Genomic DNA, 13,039 nt, shown 5'->3' on the forward strand with positions numbered 1-13,039 from the left:
AAATATATGTTGCAACCCTCTCGAGTTGAAACAGAATAATTTGATGTATGATTTATATTGCCGTCATCTATCTTTATTTTGTTTATTTCATTTCCCGATAAGCCTTTCGTCACTGATCCCTTCTCACAATATAATGGCTATGTTTTTTTTTACCACACTTCTTGTACCGTATTCGATTGTGGCAAAATCTAGAAACATGAGATTTTTTAAAGAACTAAAACAATATCCAAGACTTAATAAAGTAGCCTTCCATTCACTTGTAGGTAAAGGACATTTATCGATTGTATGTTCATCAGTAGAACAAAATACACATGCATTTTTAATTGTAGTAGTATTTAATGCCGCTGCTGTGGGTAGACATTTAGAATTCTCATATTTCCTGAATTGCAAAATTTTCATTTTATCGGCTTCATCTGTCTTGCAAAATCAAAATGTTTTCTCACCTGTTTCTATTTCCCTTTTAAGAAACTGGAGTAATTTTGAACAATTTCAAGAGTCTTCTTCGTTAACAGAAAAATTATATTCTAATACGATATCTTCAGGAATTAATTTTACTAAAATGGCAAATAGAATTCTATTGCAATTATTTAATTCTATTCCATATGCTTCGAGACTTTGAATGGTCATTGTCTCAGTTTCTTTAAGTTCGAACATGATTTCACAGGAGTTAAGCCCAAAAGTTTGTTTACATGTGAATGTACAATAATATCGGTTTTACCAAATCGCTCTTTTAACAGTTCAACAGCTAAATCGTAATTATTTTACATTAATGTCAATCCTTGTGACCATTTTAATGCAGAAACCTTTAAGAAAGATTTTAAATAGTTAAATTTATCAATTTTGATAATTGTGTATTCTCATGAATTGCACCTTCAGACTGTCTCAAATCCCTGCCATTTTCCATATTTGCCATTGAAAGGTTCAATTTTTAATTTTGGTAATTTGACATTAGGATAATTAATAGTTACCCTTGCACAGGACCAGCAGAAGCGGGCCTGCAAGGATTTCTTTGCAGGCGGATGTCGAGCAAGAGAGGGGCGCCGACCAGCCAGCGGCACAGAGTTTTTTTTGTGTTTTTTTTTTTTTTAAATGCAAAAGAATGTATATTTACCGGGAAAGAAAAATAAATATACCTTGAATGCTACACAGGACAGGGACCATGGATGTTTGCGCCCCTCACCTTTCCTCTCCAGCCTACACAAATACTTTGCCACCCAACCATCAGTCCTTAAGTACAGTGTCACACAAAGAAGTTCTAAAAGCCGTAGGAATTCAAGCTGTGAGCAAGTTTAATCTAATACCATACACTGACTACACCCGCAGACATTGTGCACTACTTAAAATATACCTTCTGAGCACCTAGTACCATATAATGGTCATTTTCCATGTGTCTAGAAAGCCACGTGTTATGTAATATCTGCAAATTCCTTCTGCATATTTACGAGGGTAAGTTGAAAAATAAGTTTCCTCTGTCGACTGTGGTCAGAGTTGTGTATGAAAGTCAAAAAATAGAATGAGACATTAAAGATATGACATACCTTTATTTTTCCACATAGGTACCAAGTACATTGAGACATTTGTCATATCGCTTGATAAGCTTCAAAAAGCCCTCCAGGAAAAGCCCTCCTCCTCCTTTTTCAATTAATTATTAATCAATTTTATTATACAGTACAAAGTCCATAATCTGGATGTCCATTATCTGGAATGATCTATAATTCGGACCTCAAAGCCACAAACTTTACGCATGCGTGCAGAGAATGCACAAACATTACACGCGTGTGCATTACTCATGCGCACATTGATTGAAAGATATGTTTAATGAAGTAAACAAACATTAAGCTTTCTTTTTGTAAAATTTGATACCCTTTAGATCATAATTGCTTTTTATTTCATAAATTACGGTTTCGTATTTTTAATAGTATAATTTCTGCATGCCATCTTACCAGATTTAAATTTATGATCTATAATCCGGAAAAACTCCTAATCTGGAATTGCCAAAGTCCCGACGAATCCAGATTATGGACTTTGTACTGTAATTTTATTTAAAATGTGTGCAGTGAAATACTGCTTTTTTTTCCCTGGAAAATTTTTCTGAGTTTGGGAAGGAGGGAGATAGATTAGCCTTTTCTATGGGGGGACAAATTTGTTATTTCCTCATATGTATGAATGAACACAAGTGCCAACTTCTTATTTTCTTCACGGGAGTTGTAGAGGAGGGCAAGATTTGCATTAACGAAAATTCAAAGTCTTATAGAGGATTTATTTTCCTCTTTCATGTGGAAGCGAGTAGCATCAGTCTAAGTCCAAATTCTCAACGTTTATATAATTTGTTTAATGACCAGACGACTCTCAATTAAGAATCTTGGTGTGTTCGTGCACATGTTTGTAAAAGAGCAAAAGGGATGTAAAAAGCCGCTTGAGGAGCTTACCCATTAGACCCGTAAGCAGGGGCAAGACCTTGTCCTTCTCGTTAATGGTTGAAATTTCAAAATTTGATTAGTTTCTTCGAGCTAAGAACAGAATTGTCTACATTGATCATTTAAGCTTGGGTTTACAACACCCAGTAGAATGCATGCCAATTGTAAACATATATTTTTTTGTATATTAGTAAAACATTTTGCACTTTCATCCTCTGAAATTTTCCGATTACATTCCTGGTACGCATTGTCCCCCCTCCCTCTCGTTTTTTGGAGAAAATCTGAAATGGGTCAAACCTTTCCTTATCGTGTGTTAGAAAGATGCTAATTCTTCACCAGGTGCTCGAAAAAGTTATGACAAAAGTTATTTTTTTTAGTATTTCATTGTCTTCAACTTTTTTTTTTTTTTTTTACTTTTCATCTCTATTCTATGTTTAGCAGATGTCATGGCTTATTTTAAAAGAAAGAGTAGATATTTAATATTTAAAATTGAATTTTGAAATTTAAATTTGAGTGTAAAATTTTGATAATATAAAAACAAAGAAGAAACCATCCCATGCGCAGAATCATAAACGCAAAGCTGAGAAAGATACTGACCTTCAGAAGCAGGTAGACGCAATGTCTCATTTCATGAAGAAGATGAAGACTACTTCGCATGTAAACGCATTACACATTGAATCAGTATCCAAATCAATTACAAAAGAATAGACATCATCCAGCCAAAGAACATCACCCACATTGGCTGAAGTTATTGAAAGGACTGATGAAACTCCAAAGGAAGGGAATGATGATCCAAGCATGAAATTAAATGAATTGGAAGTTAAAGATTACCCAGATAATTCGATAGAAGAGACTGGCTGGCATAAATGAAAACTCCTTTCCTCATATTGATTTTGATGATCCTGCAAGGTGGCCAACTCTAAGCGACAAAGTGAGAATATCTGAAATGGGGGCCTATTCAAAAATGGCTGGCGTAAATGAAAACTCCTTTCCTCGTATTGACTTTGATGATCCTGCAAGGTGGCCAACTCTAAGCGACAAAGTGAGAATGACTTTGTCTGAAATGGGGGCTTATTAAAAAAAATCTGAAAAGTAATAATGGACTTAAATTTAGTGATACATATTACAACAGAAAAAATGGAAACTGAGATTTAGTTCTCCGTGCATGGCTATTATACTTATATTCCATAAGTAACAATTCTGTTACAAAATATTTTCACCGATTGATAGTAGTAGCCTCGTAAAAAGGCTTTAATGATTAGATAAATATATCTAAAGCCTTACATAGGCATGAGACTAGTAGAGCATATATGAAATATTTCTTAAAATGGAAAGAGCTTGAGAAAAACTTGAAAAATAAAACATTTGATTCCCAAACGCAAGAGGTGTATAAAAATGAAACAAAAACATTGGTCATTTGTATTTAGGAAGACTGAATGAGATCACAAAATTTTTTGGCAGCCAGAATTTAGCCTTTTGAGGTTCATGTGTTGAGCTGTACCAAAAATAAAACTGAAACGTCTTAGAATTAATGGAATTATTTGCAAAGTTCAACCCAGTTATTGAATTTCACATAGAATATTATGACCTAAAGGTAGCAGCAGGAAAGTCATTATCTAAAAAAAAAGAGTCAAAATGAAATGCTGCAAATTATTGGCAGTAGTATAAAAGAGAAAATCTTACTATCTCTTCGAAAAGCCAAATATTATTATATAATTTTAGATTGTACTCCCGATGTTAGCAAAACTGAACATGTAAATGTCATCATATGTTTTGTCATCAGAAATCAAGGAGCATTTTTTAGGCTTTATTAAAGTTGAAAATTCAACTGGTAACGGCCTAAACAGTAACGGAAATGTTGAAAATGTGGAACATTCCCCTTGATGATATGAGAGGCCAGGGATATGATAACAGCGCAAAGATGAAAGGGGAAAAAAAAATATCTTCAACATGTGAGGGCATTTCTAAAAGTAAAGATACAATGGCTCGCATTCCTTAAAAAAAAAGTTTATTTAGAAAACATCAGTTACATCTTATTAACTGGATTATTTATTATTTTTCGACATAATCAACCCCGTTATCCAAACATTTGTTAAGTCGCTGCACAAGCTTTTGTATCCCACAGTCAGAAGGTTGCCGCCTGTTGGAACCCAGCGCGCACACAATTTCGTGTACCCTAACTTGACAATCACAACTTCATAAAGAGTTGTCATTGACACTTTCAGTATGATCTGATGCAATTCTTTCAATCTGACACATCTATTCCTACGAATTGCTTCCTCTGTTCTCTAAAGAAGGGCATCAGACTGACCTGTTCTTTGTTCGTCATGAACATCAGTCCTACCTTCAGAGAAATGACAACACCATTTCATTACATTTTGTCGATTCATAATGTTCCCATAAACAGAAACAATTTCTTTGTGAATATCCCATGGTCGCTTGACCTTTTACTTGAAGAAAACGTATGACGGAGCGCACTTCGCATTTGGCGGGTATGACGGAGTGCTCTTTGCATTTGGTGGGATTTTGAATTGGCGCAGTTATTTTAAACATGACCTACTCCAACCAGAATCAACGTTGAAATGCCGAATGACCGTGAGGAGAAAGCTAACGGCTCAATGTTAACACCTGTGTTGCCAAATTGCTCATCAAAACTTTTCTTTTCCTCTGGCGTACGGTGTATCTTTACATTTCGAAATGCCCTCGTAATATCTTAAAAATAAATCCCCGCACATTTTGTGTTCCTTGTTGCGATCATAGTTTAAATATAATGATTAACGATGCAGCAAAGGTGAATGCAGATACAGTTAGGTTGGTTTTATTATTATTATTTAATTCAATGGTCAGTTCTTTTGAAAAGCATTTCCTGTTTAACCTTAAAACCCCTCTCAAACACTCGATAGGAAAGCAAAATTGAAACCATTTGACCTTTAAGATATCAAGTAGGAGTAATCAATGGTGCTCCAAAGGTGAATGCTTTTCAGAAGAAGTGCAAAATGAAGCACGAAGTCTGTGTGCCAAAATCAAAGATTATAAATTGATTTGTTCCTCAGTACTTTGGCATGATTTGCTTAACATAATAAATCCTTCAGCAAAGGACTGCAAGAAAAGCGTTTGCATGTTACACTAGCCTTAAAGACAATAAGTAACTTAAAAACATTAATTGAAAAATATAGAAGTGACATCAATTACAAAAGTATTCTTAAGAAAGATAAAGAACTTAGTGAAAAAGTGGATGTAGAGCCGCAGTTTAAAACTTTTGAAGTCTGATGAAGGAAAAAGAAATGTCATTTTGATTACGAACATGCTGACAAATTCCCTCAATCTCCAGAAGAGAAGTTTACGGCAAATATCTTTTTGGAATTTTGGATATTGCTTGGACATCATTAAATGAAAGATGCAATGAAAAATCACTGTGATAATTTGTTTTCTGGGTAATTTATCAGAAATCGATAATGCTAATTTGAAAATAAAATACAGTAAATTAGAAAAATTGTAACAGTGGGATGACAATAAAGATATTAACACAGAACACCTGTATGACAAAACAGTAGCTTCAAAAGACATTTTTACAGCCAGTATGAGTGACCCTTTCGAAACTCTGAACTTAATTGTGTCAAACAATCCCGAACTTGAAGATCATACTGAGAATACTACTTAGTATTTCTGTTAGTGTTGCTAGTAGCAAAACATCATTCTCCAAATTAAAATTGATCAAGAAATATTTACAGCCAAATATATCGCAGGAAAGACTCATAAATCTAGCGTTATTTGCCATTGAAAATTAAATCTGTCAAGAGATAGATGCAAAAGATATTTTCAAAAATTTGTAAATATGAAACGCAGAAAAATAAATTATTCTCGATAAACTATTAAAAAAATCAACAAATGCTTTTTTCAAAACTTAATTTTCCTATAAAAATTCTTTTGAAAGGGAGGGAGGCATGTCTTTAGCTATTTTGCAGGTGGGCGCCAGATAACCTTGTGCCAGCACTGACCCTTCATCAGAAATTCTAGAGGAATCATTGTGTGCAACAATTTTACTTTCATTTTCACATTTACGCTTAAAGTACATTTCTAGTTTCGTTCTGCAACTTGTAATTTTTTTGTGGTATTCCTGGCTAGTTAGAACATCAGCTTCAAGCATTTCTAAATCACTTATAATGCTTTCTATGATAGAATCTAGCTGATATATTTGATTAGCTTTTTCTTCTAATTGCTATTTTAAATCGTCCAAATCTTCATAATGAATATTGTCCCCTTTAATGTGTCATTTATTTTATATACAATTTTAGTTAAAGAAGTTTGAATAGATTTATTTTACTTTTTAACTTCTCTAATTCAGTAGGCTGTGCCATTTTAAATTACTACAGCTCCCGTGTTTCGACACCATAAAACAAATTGGATATAAATAATAGCTCTTACCTGGTTCTTGATCTTCTGAGCTTCTAAAGAAAGTAACTGAAAATTACTTAGCCTTTTTTAATCCTTTATTGACATATTATAACGAGGACAATACACTTGATAAGACACATCGTACACATTCAGCTACATTCTAAAGACAGCTGGCCAACAATATCTAAGATAGCTTGCCTGTCCATAAGAAACAATTTTCTCGTTAGTACAGGAATTCACTCAGCCGTTCGCTGTGAAAGGAAGTGTTCCTGTCCTCTACAGCGTCACTCTGTCTACGATTTGTAAACAAAGCTTATGGGGTTGTCAAATAGTCAAAATAATGGATGACTATTTTACTGTAAATTTCTGCTTATAGCTACAGCTACAATTTTGAACTTAGCTACTGCTGTGGATGCTAGAGACTCTGATTTTATCGTACACTAGTGAGCAGTGAACACCAGTTCTAAAATCATGTCAGAGAACATGACCGATTTTTGTTGCATGCGCAGATCCTTAAAATTGTTGCTTTACCAGAAAGTCAGCCGAGAAAATCGCTTTGTGTAGACGGGCCTTATAGATAAAAGTAAATAAATCAGTTTTAAATTCAAGGGCTCGCTATCGTCCCCTGTCGGCTGAGTTTGCAACACTAAATAAAATGGAAAAAATATATATTGTAATTTCAAATGCATGGAAACCGTATTTGTATTTGCCCCTCCTTACCTTTTAGTAATTGTTTTATTTATGATCAAAACCTAAAATATATGTACAAATATACATGGTTTAATAAAAAGGAATGTTATTTGAAATTAATAACTTTAACTGTCTTCACTGAAATGTAGAATGCGGTAAATTAACTGCATGGATTTTTGTGTGCTTTCTAAATATGCCATTTTCTCCATTTAAAGCTTCTCCTCAAAAATGTTATCACTCCAATTTTTCCTTTTTCCATCTGCAAGAGGAAAAATTAGTAAAATAAGTAAGTAGACATGTTAGTAAATACAGCATTTATTAGTTGAAAGAAACTTCTTGCAGATGTGAAGACGATAACTTTTAAAGTAGGCAGAATTCAACTGTATATTGATACTGTTTTTTTAGTTAAAGCCATTGCGAATTCAAAGTAGTATTATGTCTTATTTTAAAATGTGGCCTTTTTGATATTAAAAATAAATTTTAAAAAATAAAGAAAGGTGAGGGTATTTTTGCAAAGTATCACAATTTCAATTAAAATAAGCAGCAGTTTACAAATCAGTTATGTTTTATTTCTGAGGAGAGGCATTTATTATTTTTTTATCATTTTTAGAATTCAACTTTAAATTCTAAAAGGACATAAGTAAAATTGATTCCGTGTAAGTTTGAATTTTGTTTTTCCTTCAGACGGTTCCATAGGAAGGAATCCAAAGGTGATAGATAGATACCTCATCGCTCGTGTTTTGTCGACCGAACTTGAAACCTTCTGCAGCATTGACTGTCCTCTATAGTAAGCAATGGGCAGAGGAAAAAATTATTTCATTTTGAGTTTGTGATTCTAAATGCGATTCTAAAATCGATGAATCATTGCATAATTACAGATTAAATGCAGTTAATAAGGATTTTGCGATGAGAACAAGTTAAAACACAATAATCCTTTTTTCTTTCAATTTTGTGTTATGGGCTTGAGGCACATGTGATGCATGCACTGAAACAATAGCTCTGATTCAAATAGTAACACTTTTGTGTAAATAAGCATACTTTTATATTATAAAAAGAATTTGAAACATACTTCTTACTTATCTAATATCAGTTTGGATATATCTGTTATGAACCTAGGATATAATTGGTGAAAAATATATTGTCATCTCTGTAGCTTCCGTGTCAGGGAAGAAAGTTGCAACCAGAAAGAAGTGTCAAACCGAAATGCTATTTGAAAAGAAGTTACTGGTCACCACTGATAATGATTAAAAATGAGAACAGTATACAAACATTTAATACACAGCTGTTAAAAACACTGTAACTTTCAATAAGTCATTGGGTCTAATGCATTCTGCCTCACGTCCCTGCATTAGCTCATCCAATTCAGGTTAAACTCTGTCCTATTGTTCTTGCTGATTTTTGTGATACAAGGAAGGTCTTGATAGAACAACTTCTAGTAGCTGAAGAGGTTTTCTTTTTATTCACTAGAGACAGGTCTAACAATGCAGCTGGCCAAGGCAGAGAGCATTAGCAAACCTATGAAATGATAGTAAAATAAGTTTGTTCTGTTGGAACAGAGCACTGGTATGGGCATTCATAAATGGCAAGTCAACCGATTGGTCGAGGAATTTCATCAATGCAACATTGTATTATCAGATTCCTTGTGATGAAGATTGAGCATTATATAAAATCACACCCTGTATTATGACACTCATCGATCTGGATTGGCGACACTTGAACAATGAAACATTAATTATAGTGCTGATCACCTTGCTTCCATATATGGATGCAGTGTCATCTGCACCAAAACAAAAAAAGATCCATTACTAATGATTATCCATTGCCGTTCAGTATGGCTTCATGATGTTTTTTCGCAGCACCATTGCAATCTGTTTTGATGTTGATATGATGTGAAATGATAATTGTAACGATCAGTATGCCTGTAATTTAGTAGCATGCAGCTACTTGCTAATGATACTTGGACTTGAAGAATGCTACAGAGAGGAATCATTACTTATTGGATGTTTAAAATCATGATATAGTGGTTCAGGTTTATTGCAAGTACATGCATGCCCAAATTTATCATCTGTGAATATCTTCCAAAGTCGGAATGTCATGAGTGTATAGCCTCTAAATCCAGTGCCACTTCAGTGCACAGTAAAAACAGTGTGCATCAGTGACTTTTACATGACCAGTATTAGTGCAGCAGGATGAAATAGTGTGCTAAGGTGTGATCTTCCTTGAATGCACTGAATTCTTCAAGTTGCCGAATTCTTCTCAAAGGTGAACACTAAATCAATAGTTTCAGAACAATACCATCAGTTAAGATAAAAATAGTCATTAGGATGACCTAGTGTGAGGAGAGAATAGCCTTGCCTTTGATGACATTGTTTATACAGATAAACATGAAATATGAATCATACTTGAGTCATCACGTGAAATCAAGGATGTAGTGATGAATCTACATGTGCTTGATTTCATTCAAGTATACTGCTTTTTTGTTAGCCCAAGAGGGCTTTATTCTTGAAACAGAATTTTGCATTGTTTCATTTTAATGTGTTGTCATTTAAGTCTGTTGCCATTCAGAAAAATAAATTATTTATCTTTAAAATGTGATCTGTCTGCTATTGATGAGTAAACTAAGCTATTTAAAAGTAGTAAATGCAGTTCTTGAGAATATTATTTTTTTACTTTTGAATCTGATTCAGTTAAATATAAATGCAATTAATTCATAATATAGCTAATAAAAACATTAAATATTTTTATAGAATTACATTACATTTCCTCCCCTTTTCAAACAGACAAGATACGTAATGTTCTCGTGCTTGTCTAAATGTCTATTCATTTAAATCATCCAGTATTCTCTAAAATGTTTCGCTAATTCAACTTGGGCCATCTCTATTGATAAGCCATATTAAAACTTTAAAAATTGATTTTGGGCAAATGTTGAAGTCTAAACCCTTTAACCTTTTATTATTTGTATCATGGGTGCATATCAGTATGTCACATAAAAAGATATATATCGACAAAAATATATAAGTTGTATACATGAATGCCAATGTGAGAGTTAATCTGAAAAATTGTTACAGATATTTTAGAATTGTTCTAACATTTTTTGCTAGTTTCGTAAAATGTTTGATTAAATATTTATTCTTTTAAAGTCTTAAAATTCTTGTGATATGTTTGTTTTAATTGTAGAATGCATGAAGAATCTGGCATTCCGTATTCTGAAATGCTTTTCTTTGATGATGAGCAGAGAAATATATTGGATTTGAAGGCAATTGGTAAATACATATTGCAAGCAGAATTTTTGTATTTCTCTGTTTTACTAATAGATAAAAATGTAATTCTCGCTTTCTCTGTCTTTTTATATATAGGTGTAAAAAGTATACTTGTAAATGATGGAGTCAATCTGAAAATTGTTGAAGATGCTTTAAAATCCTTTAAGACATCATAATGTTAAAAGTATTTGTAAATATAAACTGCATTTTATTTCCATTTTAACACTAATTATATTTCCATGCAGTATTTTTTTATTTTGCAGCAGGTATATGAAAGTCTGTTAAGTATTTTATCAAATTCTCATTACATATTCAGCACATATATTATTTTTCTTTTGTAATTTTGTTGTAGTAATACAGAAATATTGGTATACTGGTAAGCAAGTTCATATTATTAGATCAAGTTAAAGCTATCAAAAAGTATCCATTTTTTATTACGTGTTTGTAAGCTAAAATATCTTTAAATTGTCTAAAAATTATCGAAAATAGCAAATTGCAATTTAAAGTTGTGTATAGAAAAATGATAATGTACTCCAAAAGTTTTCTATAAATGATGAAAAATCTCAAATTTGTTAATTTAAAGAATTTGTAAATGCGATAAATAAAAAAAGAAACCAATATGAAAGTAGCAAAAATCAATATTAAAATTTGTTTTTGTGTATCGTTTCAATTGAAATTGCATCCAACTTAAAATCAAAATGTAATTGATCATTGTTGTCACTTAGTATAGTACACAGAAATAATAACATTGAAGTACACTAGTACATTGAAATAATAATTTACACAGAAAAGTTCTGAATAGAGTTTTGCAAGAATCTAATAAAATCTGTTGTTTGGTAATTTTCATGTTTTCTTCTTCATCTGAAATTTACTCTTCTGTTTAATTGAATGAATAGGAATAAATTTATAATTACTTGCTCTTTTTGAATTCAAAATTATAAAATTAATTATTTTTTCTTGCTTTTAAAACTTTTAAAAAAGTAGAATTACGAGTTTTGGTTCAATATTTTAATCTGTTATAACACAATTAAAAAAAATATATGAATCTATTATCTTTGATTTTTTAAAAAATTTTTGTAAAATTTCTTTTATAGTATTCCTTTGTGTAATATTATATGCGATTCATCAACAAATAATTTCTATGTGGAATATGAATCAAGGTATTGAAGAACACTAGGAATTATTGTGTGCTATGAAAATATAATAATATGGAGCAAATTCCAGTTAATCATGGAAACAGAGTAATGCTTTAGCTTTTTAATTTTTATGGGTGAATTTTTTTATTTCATGTATAAAAATAAATTCACCTCTACCCAAAGGAAAAATTGCAAATCACTTTACTTTCCTTTCTAGTATAGTTTCTAGTTTTTTTTTTTCTTTGCAGAAGCACATGTTGCAGTAAGTTTTTAAACAATTTTAAATTTCAAAGTAAATTATAGTAATTTTTAATTCCAATTCTGTGAAAGCATTTATAAAGAACTGTTTCACATGAACAGCACTAATTGAAGTTTGTAAAAGCAGGCAATTTACGTTGTGAAAGGTAACACAGAATATGTCATATAAGCTCTGTATAGAAATTTCATATTGTTGTTATAGCTGTCTGTATACATGTATATGTATCATTTGCATTACATGTACTTAAAAAAAGGTCTTATTACATTTGCTTAAAAGTAACTATAATATTCGTTATAATGATTATTGATATCTTGTATGAAGATTTTCCTTCTATGTTGTTTATATTTTTTGTCTGCTGTTATTTCTATATAAAAGTTATGTGCTTCTAATGTTTTGAATTGCTAAATATAATATAATAACTAACTTAGATGTGTTTTTATTTGATATATCTAATAATAATAATCTGTTATCATTGTAGTAAAAAATAGTTAAATATTTTTAGTATTAAAATAAGTGATGATTATTCGTACATTTAAAATTATTTTAATTGCCATTGTACTTGTGCTTTTTTTATAGAAGTGAAATAAAGTATTTATTTTTATGACAGTAGTATTGCTTTTTAAATCGTATATGATGCAAGTAATGAAATACTAAAAATAAAACAAAATAAGTTTTATGCATACTCTGATATAGTATAAAGTCCGGATATTAGATCATCAGTTTAAATCTAGTCAGATGGCATGTAGAAATTATAAAATTAAAAATATGAAATTGTGATTTATGAAATAAGGAAGTATTTATGAACTAAAGGGTATCAAAATTTATTTAAAAAAAAAGGCTAAAATATTTATTTGTTTACCTTATTAAACATTTCTTTCAATG

The 13,039-nt window shown here is 31.5% G+C and overlaps 1 protein-coding gene across 1 annotated transcript in view; it reads left to right on the forward strand.

The window, feature by feature from the left end:
- Positions 1-12,766, forward strand: part of LOC118194549 (magnesium-dependent phosphatase 1-like) — a 32,085-nt gene extending 19,319 nt beyond the window's left edge. The window contains exons 5-6 of the mRNA XM_035365689.2: positions 10,680-10,765; positions 10,859-12,766. Of these exons, the coding sequence (XP_035221580.2) occupies positions 10,680-10,765; positions 10,859-10,938 (166 nt within the window). The 3' untranslated portion in view covers positions 10,939-12,766. The remainder of the gene's footprint in view (positions 1-10,679; positions 10,766-10,858) is intronic.
- The last annotated feature ends 273 nt before the right edge of the window (positions 12,767-13,039 follow it).

The sequence above is a fragment of the Stegodyphus dumicola genome, chromosome 8 (genome assembly GCF_044657685.1).
Source record: "Stegodyphus dumicola isolate Sdum_Otavi_A_Nest chromosome 8, ASM4465768v1".
In the NCBI taxonomy this organism is placed as follows: domain Eukaryota; kingdom Metazoa; phylum Arthropoda; class Arachnida; order Araneae; family Eresidae; genus Stegodyphus; species Stegodyphus dumicola.